Source organism: Catharus ustulatus, chromosome 22, assembly GCF_009819885.2.
Source record: "Catharus ustulatus isolate bCatUst1 chromosome 22, bCatUst1.pri.v2, whole genome shotgun sequence".
Classification (NCBI taxonomy): Eukaryota; Metazoa; Chordata; class Aves; order Passeriformes; family Turdidae; genus Catharus; species Catharus ustulatus.
In genome coordinates, this window is record NC_046242.1 from 6,283,392 (window position 1) to 6,310,987 (window position 27,596).

A 27,596-nucleotide genomic window follows, 5' to 3' on the forward strand; every position below is an offset into this window, starting at 1 on the left:
TTGCGGTCACCCAGTCCACCCTCCTGCTCCAGCGTGATCCTCTGAGCGTTAGAGGGCTTTTGGGGGACACTCCCCACCCTCTGTGCAGCCTGTGCCAGTGCTTGGTCACCCACACTGTGAAGAAGTTCTTCCTCATAGAGTCACAGGATGGTTTGGGTTGGAAGGGATCTAAAAAGATCTTGCTATTCCAGCCCCCCATTCTGATGTAGGTAGAGATGCCACTCACTAGACCAGGCTGCTCAGAACTCCATCCTACCTGGCCTTGAACATTTCCAGGGATGCAGCAGTCAAAGATTTTCTGGGCTATCTGTGCTGAAGTGACACCACCTTCACAGCAAATAATTTAATCCCAATATCTCATCTAAACCTCACTCTTTCAGTTTGAAGCAGCTCCTGCATTTTTCAGTACAGATTCGTGTTCAAAGTCCTTCTGCATCTTTCTGTCCATTTGGGTGCTGGAATGCTACAATTAGGACACCCTGAAGCCTTCTCTTTTCCAGGCTGAACGACCCCCAATTCTCTCAGTCTCTCCTTGTAGGAGAGGTGCTCCACCCCTCCAATTATCTATTTGTCTTCTCTAGGCTCAGTCCAACAGGCCTCTGTCTCATTTTTGGGTGGAACTGCCTGGCTCCAGCCTCTGACACCCTCCCTCAGCCACTCAAAAACTCAGATACAGCTTGTTCCCTGCATCACTCCTGCCATGTCCCAGCTGTAGCCGTGCATCCTGCTCCTGCCCCAGCTGTGTTTGCTGAGCCCTGTGTCCCCTGTCTCAGGGCTGCAGTCTGTCCCCAGCAGCCCACATTCGCAAGGCAGCTCCGGCATCTGCCGCGCTCTACCCAGCCGAGCCTGAGCAGGATGAAAATTCAGTGTGTTTGTCACTGGCACCCTCAGCCCTGCCAAATCCCTTCCCCGTGAGGGTGTAAGCGATACAGCACTTCCTGGTGCCCCCGTGGCAGGCGGCCTGCGCCATCTGTTCGTGTCACTTTGGTCATTAACCAGCGCGGCCCGCGGGCTTTGTCTGCTGACAGTGATGAACGGCAGCACCGCTCCCCACAGCACGGCCCTGCAGGTAGCAGGGGGGGATGCTGTGCTCTTTGCATCCATGTTCACACCTGGGATTTGCAGGAACAGCGCTTGGATGAGCTGCTACACCCAAATCCACGCTCCTGACGGAGCTGGAGGAAGCCATGGTGGGGAAGAGGAGCCAGAGCTGGCTGCAGTACAGGCCTCCGCTGCAAGCCAAATTTCATTTCAAGTCGCTGTAGCCCTACAGAAATGGCATGGCATGTGCTGGGGCTGTGTGTGCGTCACAGAATTAGCCAGTAAAGGTCAGCTGCAATGGAAGAGGGGCATAAGCCTTTGTGCAGTTTATGGAGATAAGCCAGAGCCGGGAAGTTGGGCTCTGGGTTTCAGACAGCTTCGTGCTGTGCATGTGGAGAGGGTGACAGAAAGGGAACAGAGAGGTTGGGAATGGCTCCTTCTGAGATTTATAGTTCATTTGTATGGCCTGAATTTATTAAGCCTCCATTCTCTTCCCCTTTCTGTGGAGAAAATCGGAGCTGATCCTCAGGTTCAGCCCTATGTTTACAAAAGACTTTTCAACCTCCGCTGAGGTTGCTATGGAAATCACACTAGTTTGTGTCTCGTGTTTGTCTTACCAACCTGATTTGTAAAAGAATGGTGTGAATTTAGTGCTGGCTGAGTTCCCAGCTGGCCGCTGGTCCTGGAAGGCATCCTTGCAGTCTCAGCCCTGGCTGGAGCAATGCAAACAGCTTCCTCCACACTGTCTGCCAGCTCCTGTGCCTGCAGCTCTCCCAGCCTTGGGTCGTCTTCAGCCCACCAGGACAGAAACCATCCAGTGCCAGTCTGGACTCAGCCCTGCCAGGGAGACACCAGCTCTGTTGCAGAGGCCACGGCAGCTCCCCTGTCCCCTCTCAATCACCACAGACTGTTTCACAAAGCATAATTGCTGCAAACTGATTGAGTTTCCTCTGCTGAATCCTAAGCACAACTAATCCCTAACGTTTCACCCTGTTTCTTCCTTACAGCCACCTCTCCAAACACACAGCTTCCCACAGCAGGGCTGTGAGTGATGAGCTGCCAAGACCTGGCCCTCTGGTGCCAGTCCCCACGGGAGGAAGGCAGAATGGCAGCCTGAGGGCTGCAGGGAGCAGCTGGACTCACTTGCCCAGAACATGGCTTGTTCCAGCCACAGCTCACAGCCCCAGGAAACAAACAGGCAGCTGCCTGTCATCCAGCAGAGCCCTTACAAACAGTGGGGAAAGAAACCTGGGAACATCTCACTCTCAAACTAAGCGTTGAGGGAGCTGGTGGAGACTCGTGATGTATTCTGCACAACTTACTTTTAAAAATCTGGGGAGGGGGGAAAGACAGTTACTGAGGTCATACAAAAATAGAAAGTATTTAATCAAAATACAAAGCCCACAAAATCAGAGTGCTGGGCTGGGATCTGGACAGGACTGGGTTTACTGGGGTGAGCAGATTTGCATTAGAACAGGGTAGTGTTTTCATAGGTCAGTTCGAACCAAACAACCAAACTTCCTGATCTTTATCAAAGCAGCTCATTCGTGTTTCTGAGGAGTTCTCCTACCAAAACGATCGTTCTGGAAGCACTGCAATCCTTTGCTGAGACAGACCAAGCAGGAGCAGCCATGGAGTTCCAACACCCACGTTAAACGTGGGCAGCTGCGCTGCTGAAATCCCTTTGCATTTTTGTCCTGTTCATGGTATGTGCCAGGGCACAGCTCAGCACCAGCATCCCTGCAGCCCAGTCCAGCATTCCCACAGCCCAGTCCAGCATCCCTGCAGCCCAGTCCTTCTCTGGCCCCGGGCAGAGGGCACTGCTGGTGTGGAATCCAGCCCACACGCTGAGGCTGCTTTTCCCTTGTTTCACCATCAAATCTCTGCCTTAGATGCTGTTTTGTGCTGCCCCTGCCCTTCCAGACACCCTGTGAAAAGAAAGGGATGTTTTCCAGCAAGACTGGTGCTGTAATTAGTCAATTTGCTAATAAGCTGAGGTGTGAACGGCTTTCTGTGAGGCAGGAGGAGCAGCTGTCCCCTAGGGACAGTCCTCAGTGTCACCTCCCCAGCTGCCCGGCTCCTGATGGATGAGCTCTCCAGGAGCGGTGAAAAGGCTCTGGTGACTTTTGGGGAGGGAATGTTTTTGTGAATGGATCGTGACACAAGCATGGCCTGATTACCGAGCTGAGCAGCTCCCTCCACCCCCCCAAAAGCCATGTGTTAGCTGCGTCTGTCACTGCTTAGCTGTCACAGTACAGTCTGGGACAATGCTCCAGTTTTCCCAGGGGATTCTCAGCAGAAAAGAGCACACTAGAAAGATACAGAACGTCAGAGCATGAGGCACAGTTTCCCAGGAGAGATGAAGGCAGAGGAGGGGGAATGACAGGCTATGGGGAGCTGCTGGGAGCTTTGAGCACAGGCCTTTAGCAAGGGAGGGACACCTTCACAGCCCAGGGCTGCTCACTCCCCATTATCCTGCTGCCTGGGGGATGGACTGTTCTGACTTGCACTACTGACTAACCAGACAGAGTAAATAACAGACTGGGAGGAGAGGAAACTCTGTCCTGTACAGCCTGAATCCACCCTCCTCCTCCCTCTGCTCAGCAAAGAACACTCTGCTCCCTTCCTCCTCTCTTCTCGGTGCAGGCAGAGACAGACCCAGCCTGGCCCCAACTGCCCAGAGATAACAACAAGGTCTGCACACATGAGGCATGACAGCATCCTCCCTCTCTTTTTCCTTTTTTTATGCAGCCAATCCAGCAAATCCCCAAGCTCTTGCTCACATGCTGTTGTTTTTGCAAGTGATTTTATTTTAAAACCGGAACTCGAGTTCTCCATTTAACAAGCCCCCCCCTTCCCCTTTCGTTTTTTTAAATAAAATTAATTTATTCTACACAACAGTAAACTCTTCCAGACTCTTCCCTATTTACAAATTAACATCTTTTGCTTGCAGATCATTGCTTCCCCCTCCTTTTCCTATCCTGTGACACAGAAAGTGAGAAACAAAGCCAAAATCTGAAGGCCTGTAAGGCAGTGCTCCCATCCAGCCTTCTGGATCCCACTCTTGGGGCCTCAGGGAAGAACCAGAGTGACAATGTCTATGTCAGATCTGGACATCTCCCCTCATCCACCATGTGTGTTAAACCCATAAACCAAGAGCATCCAGCCTCTCCCTGCTCCTCTGAGCTGTGTTTTAGCTAGGCTGAGGAAGGAGAAATACCTTTAACAGAGCAAACTGCTCCTGCTGCCCTCTGAAGGGCCATGTGTTTGGGGAGAAGGTGGCATTTGCTGCAGGAATGGCATCCACCAGGCCTTGTCTCACACATCCATGGGCCAGAAAGGCAGCTCCCACATCACAGGAGGAGGCAAGGAGCCTTGAAGACAGCTCCACTGTCCTCTTGAAGCAGGAGGCACACGTGAGTCAAGCGCTGGGGACATGCTTAGCTAGCTCAGGAAAGAAGGCACCTAATAAATAAAAATTTGGCCCAACTCAATTCCAGGCAAATTCAAGGTGTTTGTTTTTTTTTTTTGAGGTTGTGGCTTGGTTTGTACCTCTTTGAACTAAGTGGTAACTTCTAGCTGGGTATGGTGGGGTCTGTTATACCTGGAGACCTGTCCAGACACCACCTGGCTCAGGTCCTGTGAGCACTGTCACACAAGGAGCCAGGAGTCCTGGTCCTGGGTGAGACAAGCTGTGTCAGCCAAACCAAAGGGGATGTGCAAACACTTTGTCTGCAAGAAAAGCTGCCCTTCTGGAAGGTCTCCCACCCCCATGAAGCAACAAACCCTGGCCTGTAAAACCATCCTCAGGGCTTCCATGACCTGTTGGAAAAGAATCAGTGTAGTGTTTTTGTTCCTGGGAACCCAGCCAAACAGGAATACCTGCTTTTACCTGCAAGGCAAAGTTGTTCCTCACCTCTGGATGCAGCCTCTGGGCTCTGCTGACCCCCTGAGACATCCTGAATGACCAAAAACTGATGTAAAGAGGTGGTGGTGTCATATTTTCCAAGGTTTGCCTTGAGCAATGGGAAATATTGCCCAGGTGTGGCAGAGAGCAGGCAGAAGGCTGATGCCCTTGTGGAGAGCTTAGGTTTGAAAAATCAAGGAAGAGAGGGAGGAAGAAAGGGCTATCCGGGGATTCTCTGTTGGTACAGGAAGGAGAGAAAGGAAACAAAGGAACAGAAAAGGCAAGACAGCAGGAAAACCCTTCCTTGAATGCAATTCATTAAGCTTTGGACAAAAACCTTCTGTCAGAGGGTAGGAAACACATGCCCTAGAGGGAGCCCAAAAGCCAGCCCAGATAAACCCTCAGGCCTCTGCAGCAGCATCCTCTCGGTGATCCATGTGTGTGAGAAGAGTCTCTGCATGGAGATCTGACATTTCCATGCTCATCCCAAAATGCCAGAGTCCCTCAGCAGCTGGTTTGCAGGGCGATGGTGCCAGAAGGATGTTGGCCATGCTGGGCTCTCGCCCCAGAGAGGACATTCCAAGTTGCTTTGGCTGGAGAATGGAGATGGAGCCTGCCACAGCTTCGGGTGCCATCCCATGACGGTGATACCCAGGAGGAGATGCAGGGAGCCCAGCTCGGCCCTGGGAGAGCTCTTGGTCCGGAGGGAAGGAGAAGAGGCTGCAAGCCCTAAAATGGCACTGACTCTTTCAGCCTCCCACACCCCCAGCACTGCCCCAACCCTGGGGTTGGTGCCAGCTCCAGCTGGGACACTGCCCACCGCTGCCACAACTCCCAAAAGCAGCAGGGAGCGAGGAGGACGTCCCGGCTGGGTGGCTGGCGGTGGCAGGAGGAGGTGGTGAGGCTGGTACAGCGGTGAAGGGCACTCTGCCCCGCTCCCCCCACCATGCACCCCCAGCACGGGGGCTCAGTAGAAGGAGTACTGGTTTTCCACTGCCCGGGTCCGGCTCCGGGCACTGTCAGCCTCGTGGTAGTCCTCGGCACTGGCGGCAGGAGGCTCCGGCCGGCGCTCGGCGCTGTCGCTGCGGCTCCGGGCACCCTCCAGGCGGTGGTAGGGTGCGGGGACCGGGACAGTGGGGGCCACGGCCACCCCCTCAGCAGGTGGTGGCACCGGTGGGCCCGTGGGTGCTGTGCTGCAGAAGTAGTGTGGAGGTGGCAGGTCGACCCGACAGCCCGGTGGCTGCGGCACGAGGGGTGGCGGGGGGCCGGTGTCTGCAAGGGAAACACGAGCTTGACCCTTCCTGTGCTGCCCGTGGGCTCAGCACCTTCCCACAGCCCCTCTCCATCCCTAACCCTGTCCTTCCTGCTCCCTCCCAGCACAGTGGGACACTCCGAGCCTTGCAGACCTCCCTGTTCCTCTCAGGGGACAACACCCACAGCCAGGGACAGAGGGTCACACTGACAGCCCTGCTGCTGCGCGGTCCTGCCATCCACCCTGGCACACCCCCAGAGCCACCCACAGCAGCAGGGCACTGCTTTAGGGAGGATCTGTTCCAAGATCCCAGCCCCCATCCAGCCCTTCCCAGCCCTGGCACCTACCGGGCTGCGGGCTCTGGGCCACCACGTAGCTGCGGAGGGTGATGTCGGCCGCGCCGCCCGACTCCAGCGGGATGGGATGCGTGTGGAAGTGGCGCAGCATGTCAAAGATGGTCTGGAACCAGAGGTGCTGCACGTGGCACTGCCCGCTCTCGTTCAGCGACAGGCGCAGGTGCTGCAAGTGCAGGGGGCAGGGGGTGAGCTGGGGGTCGTGAGGGTGAGAGCCACCCTTGCAATCTGCAGGAGGGACCCCCACCAGCCAAGGGAGGTTTGCTCCTAACACAGGATTGTTGTGTTTATCCTGCTGCAAGGGGGTTCCTGTAAAATCCCAGTCGCTGCAGCCCCAGAAGTTTGACCCCTCCTGGGGATGAACACCATAAAGAAACACACAGAGAAGGGCATCTGGGTACAACCAAGGGTGGCTGAAGCTCTGATCCCAGGTCACGGACAGCCTGGGGAAGCCTCTAGCCCACCTGAACCTCTTGCAAGGTGACAAGAACAGGCAATCTCTGCTAGAAAAGGGACCCAGCAAAAAACTGCTTTTGGTTGGTTTTTCATAGTGCATCCGTGTAGCAGGACACAGAACACACAAGGAGAGGGCAGGGAAAGCTGTGCCAGGCTACGCTGAGCCCCCATGGGGTATTTATCCCTATGCTCACATGACAGGCACTGATCCAGTTGGGGAAGTGCAGAAGGTGCTGGGCAGGATGCAGAAGGGTCTTGGGACACAAGGGCAGGCGGTCCTGAGGGATGGCCTGTGGGGTGCAGCTCCCTGCAGAGCTGCTGTGTCTGGGGTCACCCACAGAGCAAGAATTCACCTGAGGTGCTAGGCAGGGCTGGCACTAACATCCACAGAGAAGCAGAGGACACAGAGAAGCAGAGGACACCCACCTTGGCTTTCCCCTGGAAGTTGAAGGTCAGCACGTACTCTCCCGGCCGCGTCTCGCTCTGCCGGATGACGAACAATCCGTGACTGCGGGCGCCCCCGAACAGCACCAGCTGGGCTGCCTTGATCCGTGACAGAGTCCCGTGGAACCAGGGGAAGTCAGACAGGTTGATCTCAGCCTCGGCCTCACTGTCCTCCCCTGCCCGCAGGGACAGCAGGTTTTTAGGGAGCACCCGAGCATCACCTGCTCTCCTCCCGCCCCCTCCTCCTCTCCCTCTGTGCACCCTCCACAGTGAGATGCTGGGGCTGCATCCTGCATCCCAGTACCTGTGAGATGCCCACCAGCAGTGGGGGAGGATTCCAGCGTCTGCAGGAAGCTTTCCAGTGGGACGTGGGTGAGGAGCTCCCCCAGGGAGTCCCTGCCCCGGCTGTGGGGCACGGGGACAGCCGTGGCCATGGCAGTGTTGTGAGCGCTGGGCAGGGCACATCTGTCTGGTGGCCTGGGCACCTCTGGAAGGGAAATTGCAGAGGGATCAGCTCATGCCACAGCATCACCCACCATCCCTGGGTAGAGCTGGGAGTTGTCCTGCTCTGCAGGAAACGTGTTGGATACTTCTGGAATTTAGAGACACCTGAGGGCTAGGTTATGGCTCTGAGGGACTCCCAGACTTTCCCAGATGTAGTTCCTTACCATCATTCAGGAACTCGCAGCTGGACGAGGTTGTCCTGCCTGGCAGACAGGCTCCCTGTGCACAGGACACCAGCTCAATGTCATCCCCACTGTCCCTAGAGGAGAGCACAGAGACACACATGTGGCACCTCCACTCACTGGCATGGAAGCTGGCCAAACAAAATTCCAGTGCGATCCAAGAGCACATCCCATTGCTCCTGAATTCCTCCCAAGGGGTTGTCGCTGCGCCAAGAGCACTGAGAGGCAAAGCAGCCCCCAAATATGACTTTTTGGGGGTGAGAAACCAGCGTGGGAGGGATGACACCCTTGAAACTCCACACTGCATGGGTCATGCCGATTGGTTCCAGCTGCAGGATTTTGCTGCAGCCTTGTGGGTTTGGAAGGAAAGCTGTTACCTTGACTCTCAGTGCATTGCACCCACACACCCTCCCACCACCAACTTCCACCCGAGGGCGCTTTCACTTTCACCCTCTGCAAAGGGAATTACCCACCCACGGGAATTACATCCCTAAAAGACATGAAACACCAAGTCAGGAGGCCTGGAGCAAGACAGCAAGCGGGAATAGAGCCAGGGAGCCACTCAGAGCATCCTTGTTGCTGGCCTTTCCTGTGCACTTCAGCACCCTTCTTGCACAAGCATCTGACTTGCCCCACATCCTATTTTTATCCCAGCCACCAGCAAGAGTCCAGAGCTGCCCACAGCACTTGGCTCTCTTGCTTCACACGGGCCACGTGGGCACAGGCAGCGGGGAAGCGGCTGCGTCGGTGGCAACAGCTCCCTGTGAGCTGCTGAATTATTTAGTGGCCAGTAAGTGAATCAGCCACTGGGAGTCATTCAGCTGCAGCCAGTTAAAAACAAGAAGGGAGGAAGGAAACCAAAACCAGCAGTGCTCTGCAGAAAAGCCGTGGCTGGGCGCTCACGCGGCGGCTCCAGCACGCAGCCCTTGGCAAAAGCATCGGGAGCTGATTGAGAATTCACGCTTGGCACCGAGCGTGTGTGTCGGTGTATTAAACAGCTCATTATTATTTGCTCTGGAGTTCATTATTATTTGCTTTACAGTCACGTCCGGAGGCCAGTGCGGGCCGGCGCTGGGTGCTAAGCAAACAGAAAGGGCTGGGAGGCTGCCAGGGGCACTGCACACGGGGCACAGCCAGGGGGCACAGCCAGGGGGCACTGCACGGGGGACACTGCACGGGGGACACTGCACGGGGGGCACAGCCAGGGGCACAGCCAGGGGCACAGCCAGGGGCACTGCACGGGGGGCACTGCACGGGGACACTGCACGGGGGGACACTGCACGGGGGGACACTGCACGGGGGGCACAGCCAGGGGATGCTGGTGGCTCCTGTGGTGGCTGGAGGGGAGCACGGCCATGGTGCTCAACTCCAGCTGGGAAACCAGCACTGAAGCATGGAGTGAGGAGAAAAAGGCCTTTCCCAGCCTTTCCCAGCCTCAGCAGTGTTTCCTGAGTTACAGAATCACAGAATGGTGTGGGTTGGAAGGGAATTTAAAGCTCATCTCATTCCATGGGCAGGGACACCTTCTACTAGCCCAGGTTGCTCCAAGCCCTGCCCATCCTGGTGCTGGGCACTTCCAGGGATGGGGCAGCCACAGTAATCTGTGCCATGAATTACAGATTTCAGAAAACAGCAAAAGGAGCAAAGATTTGAAGTGCACCAGTACATCCTCTCTGTGAGATGCAGCCTCCATGGTGACCAAATGCCTCCCTCTAGCAGGAAGGAGCAAAGGCAGCCTGGAGGGAGCAGGAGCCTCTCCAAGCCTCTGTTCCAGGTTTGCTTGATGTTTTCACTGCTACAAGCATGGGCACCTGGTTTTTCCAAAGCTGTGCCAAGAAAGGCAGTGCCAGGGTTTCCCTGGAGGCTGGGCCTGTCTGAGCCAGCTGAAGGGCAGCAGCACCAGGCATACAAACCTCCCTAACACAACTTGCTGCATGTCCTGGTGAAACAGCACATGGGGCCAGATGAGAAGTTTTGGCTGAGTTATGACTGCAATGACAACACTGATGCCACTGTGATAGAAATACAAATAAATAATTCAACCAGCAGAATTTTAAATTCATAAAGGATGCTAAGCTGGAAAAAAAAACATGGAAAATAGCTCAAATATTATATAAAAGCTTCAGAAGGCAGGTGTTAGGAGCTTCCTGCTTTGAGGCTGTGTTCCCAGGTCACCTGCCTCTGCCAGGCTGAGGGACAGAGAAGGGTGAAAAAGTGCTCTGCACCCCTGGCAGACACAGGCTGCTAATTCTGCCTCCAGACCTCTGCTGGGGTGAGTTGGGCACTTGCTGTGACAGCCCAAGCAGCAAAAATTGCATCTGGGTAACAGCCTGTGCTCAGCCCCACAGAGCCCCTTCCCCAGCAATCCTTACCCAGGGTCGATGCAGTCCTGGATATCAGCCACCCACGAGTGCTTCTGCAGGGAATCAATGGTCTCCAGGATGTACTCAGCCCCATTCTCCACCTGCAGGCCATGTGGGATGGAGTCAGCTGTGCTGAAGTGCTGCCCCCCACCACCCTGAGGCAAAACACACCCCACAGCCCAGCCAGACCCCCCAAACAGCACCTCAGCTGAGCAGGAGAGGATCAGTGTCCCACCCATCCCCAGGGGTGACCCAGAGGATCAGTGTCCCACCCCATCCCAAGGAGTGACCCAGAGGATCAGTGTCCCACCCCATCCCCAGGGGTGACCCAGAGGATCAGTGTCCCACCCATCCCAAGGGGCGACCCAGAGGATCAGTGTCCCACCCCATCCCCAGGGTGACCCAGAGGATCAGTGTCCCACCCCATCCCAAGGGGTGACCCGAGGATCAGTGTCCCACCCCATCCCAGCACACAAGTTCCAAGGGGTGACCCACAGAGATGCATCCAAGATGACCCCTGACCAAATCTGGAGCTCAGAGGAAAACCCCACCCCACCGTTATCAGCAAATATATGACAAGTTTTTTACAAGGTTTTCACAGCCTCCATGGAACACACCTGGCTGGCAGCACTGGGGCACATGGCACTATGCCCAAGCACAGCATCCCTTGCCCCTGGGGCACCTCTTGTCCCCCCAAAACTTGCTCTGCACAGGTACAGCAGAAGCCATGCTGCTCTCTGCCCCAAACCCTGCCAGATCCCAGGAGTTTTAAATTCTCCATTATCTTTTCTGCCTGCTGGTCCATGAGGCTTCTGATTTCTGATTGCAACAAAGTGGGAGAGAAACTCCCTTTCACAGGAAAAAAAAATAGGATGCAAAAAAGCCTCCAAACTGTCCAGCCCAAAGGAGCTGTGCCTTTCTGGGGATGGGCAGAACCCAGAAGCTCCACATCAGTGGACTCAGATGCCATGGGATGCTCTGTGCCTCTGGCAGGTTTCCCTGCATCTCTCATGGAGCCTTAAACATCGTGTTCCCAAGGTGGCAGAGCAGCCCTGACTCCAGGAGGGTGTCATTGCCAGCTGAGACAACCTCCAAGCAAATTCAATTAATCACAAACAACTGAATCACCATCCTGAAAATAAGCAGGGAGGGCAGGGAGCAGAACAGTGACCTGGGCCCTGTCCCAAACAGAGGTGGAGAGGAGTAGAAAAGATCCCCCTCCCCAGTTTGTTTAACTTAAGAAAGGATCTTCTCTAGCTTTTTGAGGGCAAGGCACGAAGCTGACGTGGGAGATGGGGCTGCTCACTCATGCAGAGCATGACAGCAAGCGAAGCATGTGCAGGGCTTGGGTATTTTGCAAGCACCTGCTTGTGCAATGGAAAAAACTGCATGTGCTTGGTGTCTGGTGGGCTCTGGGGACACGCTGGCTGCTCATTTTTAGGCAATCTGGCAGAAACTATTTCAGTGTGGCCTCCCCAAACAAGGCAGGGGCTTTTCCACCCATTGTAATCTGTGTGTTGTGTGGGAAGGTTGAGACTGGGCTCCACATCACACAGGAAGGAAAACCACAGCAGCCAGCTTGCCCACCCAACCTGTACCCCAGCACTGAGGGTGCTTCACCCCCTCTGCAAGCCCAGCCAGCAAAGGGGGAGTGGGAGAGCAGAAAGATGTCCCAGCAAGAAGGACCCAGGCAGAAAATGAGCCAGGAATAACAGTGGATGTGAGAAAAAGGGAACAGCATCCTGTGCCAACAGCTGGGAGGGAAGAGCAAAGCCTGGCTGGGGGAGCTCCATGCTGTGCTTGCTGCCTCACTCACTCAAAGGATCAATTGTGATTGATTCCCCTGTGGCAGGGGGAGAGCCAGGATAGGGCAGGAGCAGGAGGCACCTGGTAAAGCAGGTATCTTCCAGCTGGCAGGATTTAGAGCATTCCAGAAGGGCATTAGAGGAATGGCTGGAACAGTCACCGAGCTGTTAGCAGTGGGAATGGAGAGAGCATGTCTGGCTTCAGAGGATGGGAAGAGGGCAATCACAGAATTCTCCTCCAGCAGCCAGAGAAACCAGCCCTCACAGGCACCCAGGAGGCATCCCAGAGCTGAAACCCCCCAGCAGGGATCTGTCATGACCAAGCCCATCTGCTCATGCTTGTAACAGCCCCAGGGATAGGGAGAAGCAGCGGCACATCCTGAGTGTTGAATTTGGATACTGATGTGACACATGTGAGGTGGGGCTTGTAAAAGCATCTAGAAAACGTGACAAGAAGTAGTTGATGAGCCATATTCCAAGAGCAGAGATCGATGGCTGATGGGTTATCAATGGCCAGTGGTCAAAGCTGAGGGATGTGCTCAGCAGCCCTCAAAGGCTCCTCAGTGAGGAGGACAAGAGAATGCGAGGATGCCTGATCAATTCATTCATCACACTGCAAGTGAGTTGGAGGATCAGGCAAGAATTCAAATGAACCTGTCAAAGCTGAAGCGGAAGAACGAGCTGAAACCAGCCTCCAGCTCAAGGACAGGGTGAGCCCTGGGCTCACAGTGATCACCATGGGTGTGTGGGCTGGGGAACCACGACTTGGGAGCAGTTCTGCAAAAATCATCCCAGACTTACACCAGCCCACAGGCTGTGAGTCAACATCATCATCATCACAGCATGAGGAAAGCAACTGCATCAGCTGGGGCTGGACAGAGAGGAAGAAGAAAGGAGAAGCAATCCTTCCCATCTGCTCTGGGCCACAGCCCCATGTACACTTTGGGGACATCTCCAGAGCCTGCAAGGAAACCAAGAAGACCTTGGGATGGCCGGTCTGGAAAACAGGAGACACTTGAGGTTGGCCTTTGAGGCACAGAAAACAACAGCTGAATGAGCCTCTGTGCCATGGTGGACACTGACCACTGCTGAGGCTAAAGAGCAAGAAGCCCTTGGGGAAGGGAAAAGTGCCAGGACAAGCTATGCGACCTTGACAAGGAGCTGGATTTGATGGAAAGAAATTTCCCCTGGGAATGTGTGCTAGGGCCAGGTGGATTTCAAGGCTTGGGAGCAGCATTCACAAAGCCAGGCTCAATTTTCCCCACTTTTCCTTTCATAGTTTTCTAAGCTTTCAAGCAGGTTCATTCAGCTGGGAGGCTTGGCCTCTCTGCTCTTGGGGAGAAGTGTCAGGGACAGAGGGACTTGTTTAGAAGTTGAACACAGAAATGCTCAAAATCCAATGGTCCATCACCATCATGGTGTCCAAGACCCTGCAAAATTCAGCCCTGATCTGCCATGACAGGCTGCTGCCTTCCAGCAGGGCAGGAGGCAGCACTGAGTTAATTAATTGCATGATATAGAAAATTCTGAAGAAAGAGACTTTCACACTCTGCTCATGCCCCCAGACTCATATGTGGTTGATCCCCAGGGTCTCATTGGCCTCACAGAGCCGTTCCCATAGAATCACCAAAGCTGGAAAAGACCTCCAAGATCATCAAGTCCAACCTTTGACCAGATGCCACCTCATCAACCAGACCACAGCACTAAGGGCCCCCACATGGTGTCAATGAAACAGCCACCACATGTCACTGATCTGGGACAGCCACAAAACCACGAGCAGCTGCACCAAGGAGCATTTTCCCTTGCAGGTTGTCTCAGGTCACTGATTTAACCCATCTCCTGGTGACACAGAGAAGCCAAACCCCATGGTGAAAGCCAAACAGCTTGATCCCAAAACACCCTGGTGTCAGCTGGAGGAGGCAGGGATCCCGTGGGGAGCATTTGTGCTGTTGGCACCTCAGCCCTGAAAGCCAAGGCAACGATTCCTTTGGGGACTGAGCCTCCTGCACTGCAGGGTGCAGGTGCAGAGGGGGTTCCTGTGGGGATCCACACCCTGCTCTCACCTTTAGGACGAAGGTGTTGTCTTTGTCAGGCATCTCCAGGGGCATGGTGGTGCGCACCTCGATGATGGCCGACAGCGGGATGCTCACCTTGGGTTTGGAAGCCTGTGAAAAGGAAAAAAAATACCAAAGAAAATAAATGAAATGAAATCAATGAATTTAAAAAAAAAAAAAAAGTCACTCAATTGAATCAAACTGTCCCTGGGGACAATGCAGCAGGGCTCTCAGAGGCAAGATCAGCTCAGCCTGTGTGGTTATTACAGGGGGGGATAAACAGCATTGATTTCCCTCCCGTGCCTGATAACTCTGAGCTCTGTGAATTAAACCAAGAGGAGGCCCAGTGGAAGGCAGGGAGGTGCTTTTAGCTGCCAAACCACCCTCCTTGCTCCAGCGCAGGCTGATGTGCCAGCTCTGCCAACACCACTTAATTTCTCTCCATTTTCAACCCTCTCCCAATGGAGAGAGCTGTGCTATCTGATGGGGGATGCTTCCCATGCAGAAAGCAGCCTCGTTTCTCCAGCACAGGAGCAGCATTTCAACCGAGCAGCTACGACACAGCAGCCTCAGCCATGCAGGGAATTTTAATTACATTAAAATAAAGAAAAATGAATTTCCCCCAGGGCCCCTGGCACCCGCCAGAGCCTTGGTGGGGAGGCAAGACCTGGTGCCTCCCACTCCAAGTGTTTGCTGAGCAACAAATTCCCCAGATATTTGTTTTAATTATAACAAATCCCCACAAAGGAGCTCGCAGAGCTGCTCTCCAGGGCTGGTCCCCTCCAGGGCTCTGGGATTTGGAGCACTGCAGCTGCAGGAAGCAGAGATGAGATTTAGTCACCAAAACCTGCGCCTGGTGCCTTGGGTGCAGTCGGTGGGATGAGGCCAGCAAGGAGCTCCAGGCTGCAAGTTACCAATAATGGGCTCAGTTCCCATTTTTATTGGGAAATAAAAATAAATAAATCCAAGACAGAACAGAAACTGCTTTTTCCCTTGCAGGATGTTTCGTTTCTGCCAGCCCCAGAGCCCCAGTGCTGCCTGCAGACACGTCTGAGCCCTGCAAGGCTCTGCCCATCCCTGGGGAATTTTTCCATCTTGGTGTTTGCCCAGGAGAAGGTCAGAAAGGAAGCAGCAGCTGCTTCAAAAGGAAAGGAAACAAGGTGATAATTCAGAGAAGGGTCTTAGAATCACAGAATGGTTTGGGGTGGAAGGGACCTTAAAGATCATCTCATTCCAACCCCCTCCTCTCCGGGAGGGTTCTTCCTTTTAAAGGTTTAAAGACATGGCCATAGTTTTTGTAGGGTCTATGCAAAAACAAAGCTGTGGGCTGCTGAAGCGAAAAGCAGTTTTGTTCCAGCTGTGCCAGACTGGTGCCACTTTTACATTTGCCAGATGGAAAGCAAGATGGGATGACAGAAGAAAGCTGTAAACCAAAGTGGGGTGTGATTATAACAGAAGAGCAGACAATGTTCATAAAAGTTGCCATAAAATAATTTCAAAATTGATTTTTAGAGGCAAATCAAGATACACTAAAAAATGAATCCTTCTACGTGCTCTCTCTTAAATGTTTTAAGAGCAGCAGTTGTTCCATTTTAACCCAAGTTTATTTTTTCTTTGGTGCAGCTGACACATCAGGCTTCATCAGATCCTCCATCCACAGAATCAGAGAAGGGGCTGGGTTGGAAGGAATCCTGTTCCACCCCCTCCATGGGCAGGGACACCTTCCACTATCCCAGGCTGCTGCAAGCCCTGTCCACCCTGGCCTTGGACACTTCCAGGGACGGGGCAGCCACTCTGTGCCAGTGCCTCAGCACACTCACAGGGAAGAATTCCGTCCCAATGTCCCACCTATCCCTATTTAAAGCCATTCCACCTTGTCCTGTCACTCCATGCCTTTGTAAGATGTCCCTCTCCAGCTCTCCCATAGGCTCCCTAGTGGGCACCACGGACATGGGGTTGTTTCCTTCCAGCCAGGCTCCATTCCTGGGCTGGGGAAGCCCCCAGTCCAGCCCAGAGCAATGCCCACCATCCATATGTGTGCTGAGCTGCTCTCCAGAGAGATGCATTTGAGTTTAAACTCGTGTTTTGTATTTTTTCAAAAGGTGAGAGGCACAGACCAACACCAAGAGTGCAAGGTTCATTTTGGCCTGCAGGCTGGATGGGTTTCAAGCACATTTTCCCATCCATTCACACCTCAGCCACACAGCACCAGATCTCCCTCTGGACCAGAGCTGGATTTCAGCCCGGCTCAGCAGCAAAAACAAAAAAAGCCTCAAGCAAACCCCAACCCCTGCTTGAATTTCTCATAAAAACAACAGTGGAGAAAAGCCAGGACTTACCTTTGGAGGGACATAAAACTCCAGGAGGAACCTCTCTCCTTCCACCTTCACCGCTTTCCGGAGCAGGAGGCGGCACTTCTGCCACTGGGAGCTCCCCACACAGTTCGTGTCATCGGCCACCATGTAGCGCAGCGTGCCCTCCCTCTGGATGTCCACCAGCTCCACCTTGGACGAGGGCACCTTGGACAGGCGCAGTTTGTGTGTCCATTTCTCCCGAGGGTCCCCAGGCTCTTTGCCCCCAGCTGGCCACGGCTCCCTCTCGGCTCTGCGGCCGCCCGGAGCAGCCTCGGCGCCTGGCTCCGGGGAGGATTTGCGGTGCCACATCTCCTTCATGCCATCCACCACGCACAGGCTCATGTTCCTCAGGGAGAAGCCTTTCTTGAACTTGGGCTTGGCAGCAGCGTGGATGGAGACGTCCTCGGAGCTGCGGGACTGCCCGTAGGAGGAGACCTTGTGAGCCTGCACCTGCTGGGCTGGGGTCAGGTAGCGGCTGGCGCCCAGCGGGGCGTCCATGCTGTCCAGAGACTCCGTGGACGTCTCCTCCTTCCTCGGGGTGACCTCCCGCCCGTAGGGGACGTGGCAGTTCTGCAGCCCCACGAAGGGCACGATGTTGTACTTGGTGGGAGAGTCAGACACGAACACCCGGCTGACCTCCAGGCTGAAGATGTCCAGGAAGTTGGCGGTGAAGTGGTGGGAGAAGGAGGTCTCTGCCCCGGGGGTGTCGTAGTGGGGGTTCTCCTTCAGGAACTGGCAGAACTTCTGGGCGAAGTCCACGGCGGCTGCCTGGGCGTGCAGCTTGCAGAACTCCCTCCAGTCAGGGAGCGGGGAGGAGGGCTCCTGGCACAGGGCATCGCCGTTCATGGCTGCCCCATTCCACCTGCGGGACAAGGACATGGCCTGAGCGTGGCAGGGACATGGACAGCCCAGCCTGTCCCCAAAACAGGGGCACAGACAGCCTGCCCTGCCTCTCCCCAAATGGGGACATGGACAACCCATCCTCTCCCCCAAAAACAGGGGCACAGACAGCCTGCCCTGCCCTAGAAATGGGGACGTGGACAGCCCATCCTGTCCCCAAAACAGGGGCACAGACAGCCTGCCCTGCCTCTCCCCAAATGGGGACATGGACAACCCACACCGTCCCCAAAAACAGGGGCACAGACAGCCTGCCCTGCCCTAGAAATGGGGACATGGACCACCCATCCTGTCCCCTAAAAACAGGGGCACAGACAGCCTGCCCTGCCCCACAAATGGGAACATGGACAACCCATCCTGTCCCCAAAACAGGGGCACAGACAGCCTGCCCTGCCCTAGAAATGGGGACATGGACCACCCATCCTGTCCCCCAAAAACAGGGGCACAGACAGCCTGCCCTGTCCCCCAAATGGGAACATGGACAACCCATCCTGTCTCCCCTCCAAACGGGAACATGGTAAGCACACTCTGATCCCCCCAAAGAGGGGTTTGGACATGAACAAACCCTGACCCCTGAAATGAGGGTCATCCCTTGCCATGATGCCAGAGCTGATTTGCAGTTCCAGTACAAAGAAAAATGCTGTGGGGAAGTGTCTGTGTGTCGCTCTCTCTCCACCTCATCCACAAGGAAAAAATCTTGGCCCTGGCAGCAGACATAAATTGTACTTATTTTACGATTATGACCATGCAAAAGCATTATTGATTTCTCATGAAACCGCTAAGGAGTCCCTGAGCAGAGGAGCCCAGGGGGATTTGCCTGCAGGATTCCACTCACTCTGTGTCTGCCTGGGCATGGGACAGCTCTCCATTGGGAGAAGGAGCACTGGGAGTCCTGCAAGTATCCACCCAGGGCAGCACCCTCCCCTCTGCACCCAGCAGCTGGTCCTTCTCTTTCTCCAGTCTCTATTTCTGCCCTCATCCTTTGCCAAATCAGTTTTGGGATTTTGCCATCCCTGCTGAGCATCAGCTAACAGATAACCCAGGACAGGTCCTCAGCAGAGGCCAATGAGTAGGTGGGGTACAGGGGGAAAGGAACAGAAGCCAGACCCAGGAACACACCAGAAGTTGATGGGAGCCGCAGACCAGACCTGTGAGCCCTTGGGAGAAGCACCAGTTTGCCCAACTCCACACTGGTCCTTCTCCCAGTGTCTGTGGGACTGGCAGGGCACTTGTACAGTCCAGCTTGGTGCTCATGCTGCATTTCCCAAATCTCTGCCTGGCTCTGGGCAGCATGAACAGTTTCCCCCGTGAGACCCCAGCAGGGGTGCATCCCAAGTCACCTCCCAGTGCCCAAACTGCTCATGGCTGCTGGTGGGCCTTGGCTGGGGCAGTGCTGAGCCCATGACCCCAAACACCTGTCCCTGTGTCCAGACACCCCTCCTTCCTCCACTCCAAGGGCAGCAGTTCAGCAAATCCACCTCAGCTGCCTCAAACACTGAGCCCAAGGGTGCCTGCGGCCCCCTGCTCCAGGCAGGGATTGTGTCTGTGGGATCCAGTTCTGGAAGGGCAGGACAGTTCCCCCGGGTTTTGCTGTTCTCCATTCACAGAGCAGCTCTTTCCCTGGATTTTGCTGCTCTCCATTCACAGAGCAGCTCTTTTGCTGGCGAGGGATTACTCCTGCTAATAAATCACGCGCCATATCCCGCCGGCAGCTTACACGGCCAGTAATTAATTACTGCTCGGATGAACGGCACAAGCCACGGCGTGGGGCGGGCACTGGGGACTGGCATAACCTGCTCCTGATCCCCCAGACCCCAACCATGCCAGGCCCCAGACCCCAGGCAGGACTGAGCCCTGAAGGCCGTGATTCAGAGCAGCAGCTGTGGCCAGGAGCTGCGTGCCATATCCCCAGCACATCCCTGTGGAGATGAGTTCTCTGGGAGCACCTCCACCCCAGGAAGTGGCTCTCATCAAGAAACCCACACAGGCAACAAAATCCCAACAGAAACACCATACACGTGGCATTTTCTCACCTTTAAGGCAGAGATGCTGCTCAGGGCCCTGGCTGTGCTGAGGGGGCACTGAGGACAAGCTACACAGGGACCTGCACTGGCTCCTCACATCCCACACCAGCAGAGCTCCAGCCCCTGCAGAAATCCCTGGCAAAGCTCTCCCCAGCATCACAGGGCTTTCCCAGAGACCTGAGCAGGGAGCCATGCCAGCTAGGAAAAAAAAAACCATCCCTGCAGTTTAGGAGCAGCATCTGAATTTCCCCAAGAGACATCAGCAAAGCAGCAGAAAATGCAAAGCTGTTTGTTACCCGCCCAGCAAATGAAATTCCTAATTATCCATCCATCACCAAGCAGAGGATTTAAAGACTCTGCCCTTTGAATTGAAAATTCACAACCCCAGCTCTGCCATGGCCAGGGAGCTGCCCTGGCACCAAGCCACGGGCCAGGAGTATTTGGGCTTGGGGAGAAAAGGGAGATGAAAAGGAGTCTCCTGCTGCCAATCCAAGCAGTCACAGCAAGTGCAAGGGAGAAGGAAAGGGTGCAAAAGGAAAAGAGGAAGGGGCTTGTGGGGGGAAGAAAAAGCCCCTCTTGATGGGTTTATTTGCATCTGTCCGGGGTGTTGAGCCCCAGGGCATTGCTGTTTTCCCTCCCATGAATTTGGGGGAAAACACAGCTCCCCATCCCTCTCTCCAGGAGGGACTGGTGCTCAGGGCCTGCCTGTTCAAAACCAAGGAATGGCAAGCTAACAGACTCTGAGAGGTTAAGGAAAAAAAAAAAAAAAGGCACTTCAAAAAAGATAAAGCCCCAAACAAAAAGCCTCAAGGAGATCCAGGCACGGCAGCCGGGCTCAGGCTCGGAGACGCGCACACAGAGGCATCACAGCATCTTCCTTTCATCTGCATGGGGATGACAGACTTTAAAAGGCCAATTTATAAAAATGAAGCCTAGAGGAGAGACATCTGGCAGGTCTGAGGAGGCGGCAGGGATTACTAACCCTGTGCCACATCTCCAACCCCCCTCCCCGGAGCACAGCCAGGAGCCCCCGGCCAGCATCCAACAGCACAGCCTGGCAGTCAGTGGGGTGGTTTAAGGGCAGCCCTGGGACTGCAGAGCCATCCCCGCCCCTGATTCACCTGATTTCTGCAGGAAGCAGGCTCCCAATTATCTGTGTAGATTTACCTTTAATCTGGATGCCTGCACTCCCCTCCATACCAACAGCTCTGCCCCACTTCTTGAAATAACTTGTCATGCCACAGACAGCATCCCCGGGCAGAGCGGTGGAAGCGGAGACGAAAATAAGCTCACAGTGAAAATAAGCAGCAAATCTGCAATTGATTTTTGGAAAGGGCCATCCCCTGCCAGCCCAGCTTCCTGAGGGCTGCAGCATGCTCCAGGCACCTTTCTAAGGAGCCAGTCCCTTTGGAAGTGCAATCAGCCCACTCCAGAACTGGCTCAGGGCTCACAGCCTTGAGTCCCTGGCCTGAGTGACACAAGACGACAGAAAAATAAATATAAACAATGGGGTGGATTGTTGTTATGAAGAAGGCATGGAGTGCCAACCACGGCATCAGGCTGGTGACAGGCTTCTAACCCACCTGAACGAGTCCCCAGACTCCTCCCAGGGCTGAGCTGTGCCTGCTGCCTCTGTCATTTGGGAAACTGAGTCAAGATTTAAGAAGAGATAAAAATAAAGAACTTCTGAGGTTTGCCAAGTGGAAACCCAGGCTGGGATGGCAGGTGAGTGCCAGCTGCTGGCAGTGATTTGGGACACCTCTCCCACCAAAGTGTGCTCAGGCATCCCCTGCTCCGGGGGGAGGGTGGGGAATACAGAATAATCTGAAAGTTGAAGCAAAGCTACTGACCTCAAGAAGAAACGAAATTTAAACTGTCAGCAGAAGTGCAGGAGACCATAAAAAAACAACTCCCGGTGAAGCAGGAGTCAGGGAGCAACAACAAAGCCACTGGGATTTGCTGAACCACAGGCGTGGGGAGGAACCAACATCTAATGAGGTGTTAATAACCCGAATGCGCAACACTGGTCATGGGATGGCCAGCACAGCCTGCCCAGCACGGCCTGCCCAGCACGGCCTGCCCAGCGCTGGCTCTGATGGCTTTATTTAAGGAAACAACCCTAATAAAGAGATGTTTCCCTTCCACCCAGCGCAGCCAGCCTGGGACAAAGTGATCCGAAACTCGGTGGGGAAAAACGCACAGTCTGGTGGAGGTGGTGAGTGGGATCCCTCCATCCCTGCCTGCATCCCTCCACCAGGCTGGGAGAACAAGGGAAGGGAAAAGCCAGCGCAGGAGGACGGGCAGCAATTCCTGGCTGCTGGGGCAGGAGATCCCAGCCCAGCCCCGGCTGTCCCAGCCCTGCACGGCTGCTCGGTTTCCAGCAAGATCGATGCCACTGCGAGCCCCAGCTGGCCATCCCGATCCCGGGGGATGACGTGAGGAAGCCCAGGCACCTGCTCCCCCAGAACAGCGCCTGACCTCAGCGTGCCATGCCAGAGGAGATCCCCGAGTCACGAGCAGAGCGCAGAGCAAGGCGATACCCCCGGTGATGCTCCTGGCAGGCAGCTCCTGACACACAGGCAGCTCCCCAGGGAGCTGTGCCTGCCCTGGGCAGACGGAAAACAGCTCAGACACGGAGGGGATGGCAGCACGGACAGCCTGAGAACAGGAGAGAAGCAGGGGCATCATCCCCGCTCCTGCTGGGCAAGCACAGCGGGGTGAGGGATGCGAGGAGCGGATCTGCCCCCGTGCCACAGCTGGGATCGGAGCGTGTCACCAAGTGACCTCCCTTTGTCACCTCCAGGACCCTTCCCAGCCCTAGAGAGCCACCAGAGCTTTAACTGCGTGCAGACGCTGAGCTGAGGAAGAGAAAACCACAGGGAACAAAAGCAGAAGTCACCTGCCTGGTGCTCCCACACCCCCAGACCCCTGACCACAGCCCTGGGTGGGAGAAGCTGATTGCTCTCCACGCTCCTCAGTACTCCATGTACCATTTATACTATTGTGATCTTAAATCAGACTGCCTGTCTGAACCAGACAGAAATGGAAACATTCTTTGTTCCTCTCATTTACTGGCCATCCCACTAAAATATTAATTGAACAGCATTTTTGCCTCCAATTTTATAGTCAAACCACCTGCCTCGAACCAATCCCTCAGCAGGAGCATGCTTTAATGCCCTGCCCAGATGCACTGCAGGGTCCACCTGTCACCTGCAGCTTAGAAAACATTTTTCTGGAGTGAAAAGGCTCCTTGTGCTTTTTCCTGCTGCCCAGTGAGAGATCCCACTGGCCAGCTCAGCTCTCAAAAAGGATGCCCCAAAGCACACAGTAGTGCTGGGTGGCCAGGATAAGGTTTTGGGGTGCAGGTTCTTAGGGGACACATCTTCAAAAGAGAAAGTGGGTAAGAAATGAACCTTTCCTCCTCTTGCACATAAGGGTGCCCCCACAGCTCTGTGTGATACCCTGATTCCAGCCCCACAGAAACCAATGGTCCTGAAAATGAGCAGATGGGCCCATGAGAGCCCCTCAGCAAAACCCGAGATTTTCTCAATTTCCCATTGTTCTGACCACACCACAGGGTGTTCCTTTCCCCCAAAATCCCCTGCAGAGGATGTTGTACCTCCTGTGCTGACAGCTGCTGGAAAATAAAGACAAGTTCATAGATAAGAGCCACTGGATCTTAGATAATCTTTTCCCTGAGTAATTCCATCCAGCTTGCAGGGAGCCTCACCCAAGCCACTCAGCCTGCTGGGTACCTGCTGGAGCTGTGGGACCCAGGGGATAGCTCAGCCATGGGGACAGAGTCCCCAGGGTGCAGTGACAGTGATCAGCAAAGCTTTGGTGCATCTAGGCATCATCCAAGCTTGGGGATTGGAAGCTTTGGGAATAAAGCAGAGACACCCTCTCAATGCCCCAAAGGAAAAACTACTGGGAAAAAAATTAAAAAAACCAGAGTTGTAAGTGAGGGAGGTCAGAGGCTGTTGTCCATTCCCCCTTACTTGGATGCCACCTCACGTGCCTGTCTCCAGCCAGAGAGCTTCCCACAGAAAACTACCCAGTCCAAAGTCTATTTTTAACCACCACAATAGCACAGCCTCCCCTGAGGAGCAGCAGAAGCCCTGTCCCCAACCAAGCAATCTCACATTTCCCTCGCTAAGCCTTGATTTCCTTCCGCCCCTCAGCCCACAACAAAACCCTTCTCCTCCTCCTCCTCTTGCCTTCCCATCCTCAGAAAACTATTTGCACATCCATCCCTCCCTCCATCCATCCATCCCTCCATCCCGGTGTGCTGTGGGTGCAGTGTCCTGCACACCTGTTACACATTAACCACCGACCTGGTACCTGTGGGCAGACCCTTCCTGGACTCTGAAATCCCAAACAACAGGAGATTCATCTGCTCAGCCCCCTCCCCTGGATGCACCCAGAACTCTGGGGATTTAAACAAAAAGCCTTGCAACCCAGCTGCACTTCCCAAAGCAAATACAAACTCTTTTAAGGGATTTCTCTTGCCCTGGGGTTTGCTGTGCCATGGAGGAGCTCTTTGGATGCTTTTGGGGAAAGTTGAATGAATGCTCAACAAAGCAAATCCTGATGGATACAGCACAGTCATCACTGGGGATCCCCTATCATTAGGTCAGAGAAACCCCTAAGATTGTTTTTCAATTACAGCACATAATAAACACGAGATAAAGTTACACAGTTCTGTAGGAAATTTTCTTATTATGTTTTTTTAAACGTTGCAGATCTAATTCCCCACACACATCACTGTCTCATACCCGCCTGCAAACAGCCTTAAACTGCTGCCTAATGGTATCTGAGCTGGGGAAATTCAATTCTACCCAGCGCCTCACCCAGCACTGCTACAATCACTGCTAATTGCTTAAGTGGTGTATTAAGCAAAATAAAAATTCCAGTGGGCTTTGAACACCCCCCCCCAACCAGATGATGCCAAAACACCCTGTTACAGCTGCCAACCCTGGCTGGAGATCCAACCTCAAGTATCCTTTTTCTCTTCACTGTGCAGGGATGCTCCTGGGCAGGCAGTGTTTCGTACCCAGCATGGCCATGACCATGCCAGAGCAATTCACAGGCTGGGTCCAACTTTGCCATCCCTCTTGCCAGGGTTCTGGGGTGCCATTGCAGCCCCCCTCCTGCCCCAGGGCCCAAAAGCTGCCAGGCCCCAGTGGAGCAGGGCACAAACATCTTCCCAGTGGGGTGGATGCACACTGGGTGCCTCTTCTGTCCCCCCACCTATGAGTGTGGATGGATGTGGGGCTCCAGTCAAATCTCATTCCAAACCCTGCACAAGAGCAAGCAGATTCTCCAAACCCTTCTGGTGTTCCCTTTAGCAGAAATCAGGTGTGGGATGCAGTTTTCCCTTTAGGCATTTTCTCTCCTCCTCTCCACTGTGATGGAGCCAGCTGAGACTGAATTTCTGGGAGCACACCTGGGGGCAGGGTCCCCAGGTTCCCTCTGCCTGCACAAGGAAGTGGATCACTGAGCCAGGGACAAGTCTCCAACCCATATCCCACCTCCTCACTGGCATCCATGGGCAGGGAAAGCAGCTGAGGTCAAGTGAGGGCACCCAGAGGCAAGAGGGGAATGATGCAGGAACCCTGAGCTGGAAACACTGCCCTGGGGCACCCCAGCCAGCCTGAGTCAGCAGGGCCAGCAGATGTGCAACCATCATCTGGTTTCTCTGCTTCTGCTGGGAAGAAGAGGAGGAGGAAGAGGAAAGGCATCAGCCAGCAACATCCTCATCTTGAGGAGACGGGTGTTCTACCTCCAAGGAGGAAGGACAAGAGGAGGCTGGGCACTGCCAGGAGGGTGCTCACAGTCCAGGAGAAGAGGGGACAGACCTGATGGCCCAGGGGATCAGACAGAAGAGGCAGCCCTGCAGTCACTGCAGCCCTGAACCAACTGAGGAACTCACAGTGGAGGAAGGAGGTGATTTTTACCCCAAAGCCTGGACCAGACAGGGATGGGGACCAGGGCTGACACTCTCCTCGATGGCACTGGGATCTGGTCACTGAGCTGGGTAAGACACCAGGAGGGTGGGCAAACCTGTGTGCTCCCCAAGCTGGAACAGAGAGGATTATGCAGCATTTTTAGGAAACTCTCTGGTAGCCCTGGGCTCCTCTGCTGTGTTACAGTGATGGTGAGACACTGGGAAATACCAGTGAAGGACACAGAGGAAAGGTCCAAGGGCATTTGCCATCCCATCTGAGCAGATCTCCTGGCAGCACACACCCACCTCTCTGTACAAATGTGCTCTCCCCCCTGGGAAGGGGGGCTGAGCATTTTGGAAGAGCCTGTGTGGTTTAGGAGGATGATTCCTATTTAGAAAGGCATCCCCAGATGTCCATGGTCCTTCTCCACTCTCCCAACAAACCAAACCAAAAATTCTCATGGAAGGGAGTTCTGAGTAATCATAGAATCGTTTAGTTTGGAAAAGACATCCAAGATCATCCATTCCAACCATTCCAGCACTGCCCAGGCCACCACTAACCCATGTCCCCAAGTGCCACATCTGCACCAGGGATGGTGACTCCACCACTGCCCTAGGCAGCCTCACAACTCTTTCAGCAAAGAGATTTTTCCTAATACCCAACTAACTCTCCCCTGGCATAACTTGAGACCATTTCCTCTTGTCTAGTCAGCTGTACCTGGCTACAGCTTCCTTTCAGGCAGTTGTAGAAAGCGAGAAGGGCCCCCCTGAGCCCCTTTTCCTCCAGGCTGAGCACCCCAGCTGCTCCTCATCCACTCGAAGCCACAGGAGCAGGAGCCAGGGGGATTTTGGGCAGGGTGCTGGGGGGACAGAGAGCTTTTACCTCCTTTCCCGTTCCAGTTCACAAGATCCCCGAAGCACAGGCAGCGTGGCTCTTGCAGGTCAAATGCATAACTTCAACCGATCGATTTCCACACTGGAAGGAAGTACCAGACCGACTTGGAGGGAGGGACCTGGAAGGCAAAGGTTTAGGCTGTCAAGCCCTGGAGGCAGAGCAATATCCCCAGGCACACCTCACCTCCCCCAAGGCACAGTCCTGACTTCACCAAAACCAGGAACAAGCAGAAGGGCCGGGCACAAAGTCCCCCAAGCCTCCCAAGGGCCTTCCCGAGGTGCTGCCCAGGCTGAGCAGAGCGGGGCTGGAGCAAGCTCGGGAAGCCCACGCGTGTCCCCGGGGGCACGGGAGGCACCGGCTGCGGGGCTGTGTCCATCGGGGGCCCCTCCGGAGAGCCTGCACCCCTCATGCAAACCCAGCCGGACAATACCGACCGAAAATAAGCGAGCATCCACGGGGGGGCTGCGTGCTGCCTGTGCCCCCCCTCAGCCTCGGGGGGAGCCATCCCAGGGGGAACACCCGCAGTCCCGGGAGCAGAGCCCCGCTCCCGGAGCAGCCCCCAGGGCCGGGGGAGCCCAAGGCACGGCTGCAGCCCCGCTCCCTCGGGCCGAGCCGGCTCTGCCCCATCGCCGCCCCCCGCCCCGCGGGGCCGCCCCGGCCGGCGGCGATGCTCACCGGGGAGGGGGCACCCAGCCGGGGAGGGGGCACCCAGCCGGGGAGGGGGCGAACCGGGACCCTCCCGGATGCACCGCGCCGCAGCGGCGGGGGGCGGGACCCTCCCCCGGGCGGGGGATCCGCGGCGGAGCGGGGGGAGAATAACCGGGAATAACCGGGAATAAAGGGCCCTCCCCGCCCGCCCGCTGGTGCGGTGCCGGTACCGGTGGCGGTACCGGAGGATGCGCTCACCCGGCCCCGTTGGCGGCGCGGCTCGGCTCGGCTCGGCTGTGCCCGGCCCGGCCGCCCCCCGCCCCGCCGGCAGCGCCGCCCCCCGCACCGCCCACCCCGGGCCCGCCGCCTTAAAGGGCCCCGCCCGGGCCCGCCGTGGGGAGCGGGGACAGGACCCATCCCCGGCACATGGGGACACCGACCCTGTCCCCGGCACATGGGGACACAGGGGA

General features: G+C 55.2%; 1 protein-coding gene across 2 annotated transcripts; it reads right to left on the reverse strand.

Annotated features, from left to right (window-relative positions):
* Window positions 1–3,830: 3,830 nt before the first annotated feature.
* SH2B2 (SH2B adaptor protein 2) lies at window positions 3,831–27,437 on the reverse strand. Of its 2 annotated transcripts, none has more exons than XM_033078432.2 (10): window positions 27,385–27,437; window positions 26,467–26,596; window positions 16,701–17,577; window positions 14,371–14,472; window positions 10,512–10,603; window positions 8,122–8,216; window positions 7,758–7,940; window positions 7,436–7,629; window positions 6,548–6,719; window positions 3,831–6,220 (listed from the first exon to the last, which is right to left on the reverse strand). In XM_033078432.2, the coding sequence occupies exons 3-10, from the start codon at window positions 17,559–17,561 to the stop codon at window positions 5,916–5,918; spliced, it is 2,004 nt and encodes a 667-aa protein (XP_032934323.1). In that variant the 5' UTR covers window positions 17,562–17,577; window positions 26,467–26,596; window positions 27,385–27,437; the 3' UTR covers window positions 3,831–5,915. The 2 variants fall into 2 exon arrangements, with proteins under 2 accessions (XP_032934323.1, XP_032934324.1); XM_033078433.2 differs by lacking the exon at window positions 27,385–27,437 and adding an exon at window positions 27,154–27,226.
* Between the last annotated feature and the right edge of the window lie 159 nt (window positions 27,438–27,596).

Coding starts and splice junctions, on each gene's coding strand:
- SH2B2 (XM_033078432.2), bottom strand. CDS start 17,561: ATGAACGGCGATGCCCTGTGCCAGGAGCCCTCCTCCCCGCTCCCTGAC. Junction 14,473..16,700: donor AGTTTTATGTCCCTCCAAAG/GTAAGTCCTGGC, acceptor TCCTTTTCACAG/GCTTCCAAACCCAAGGTGAG. Junction 6,221..6,547: donor GGCCCAGAGCCCGCAGCCCG/GTAGGTGCCAGG, acceptor TTTCCCTTGCAG/ACACCGGCCCCCCGCCACCC.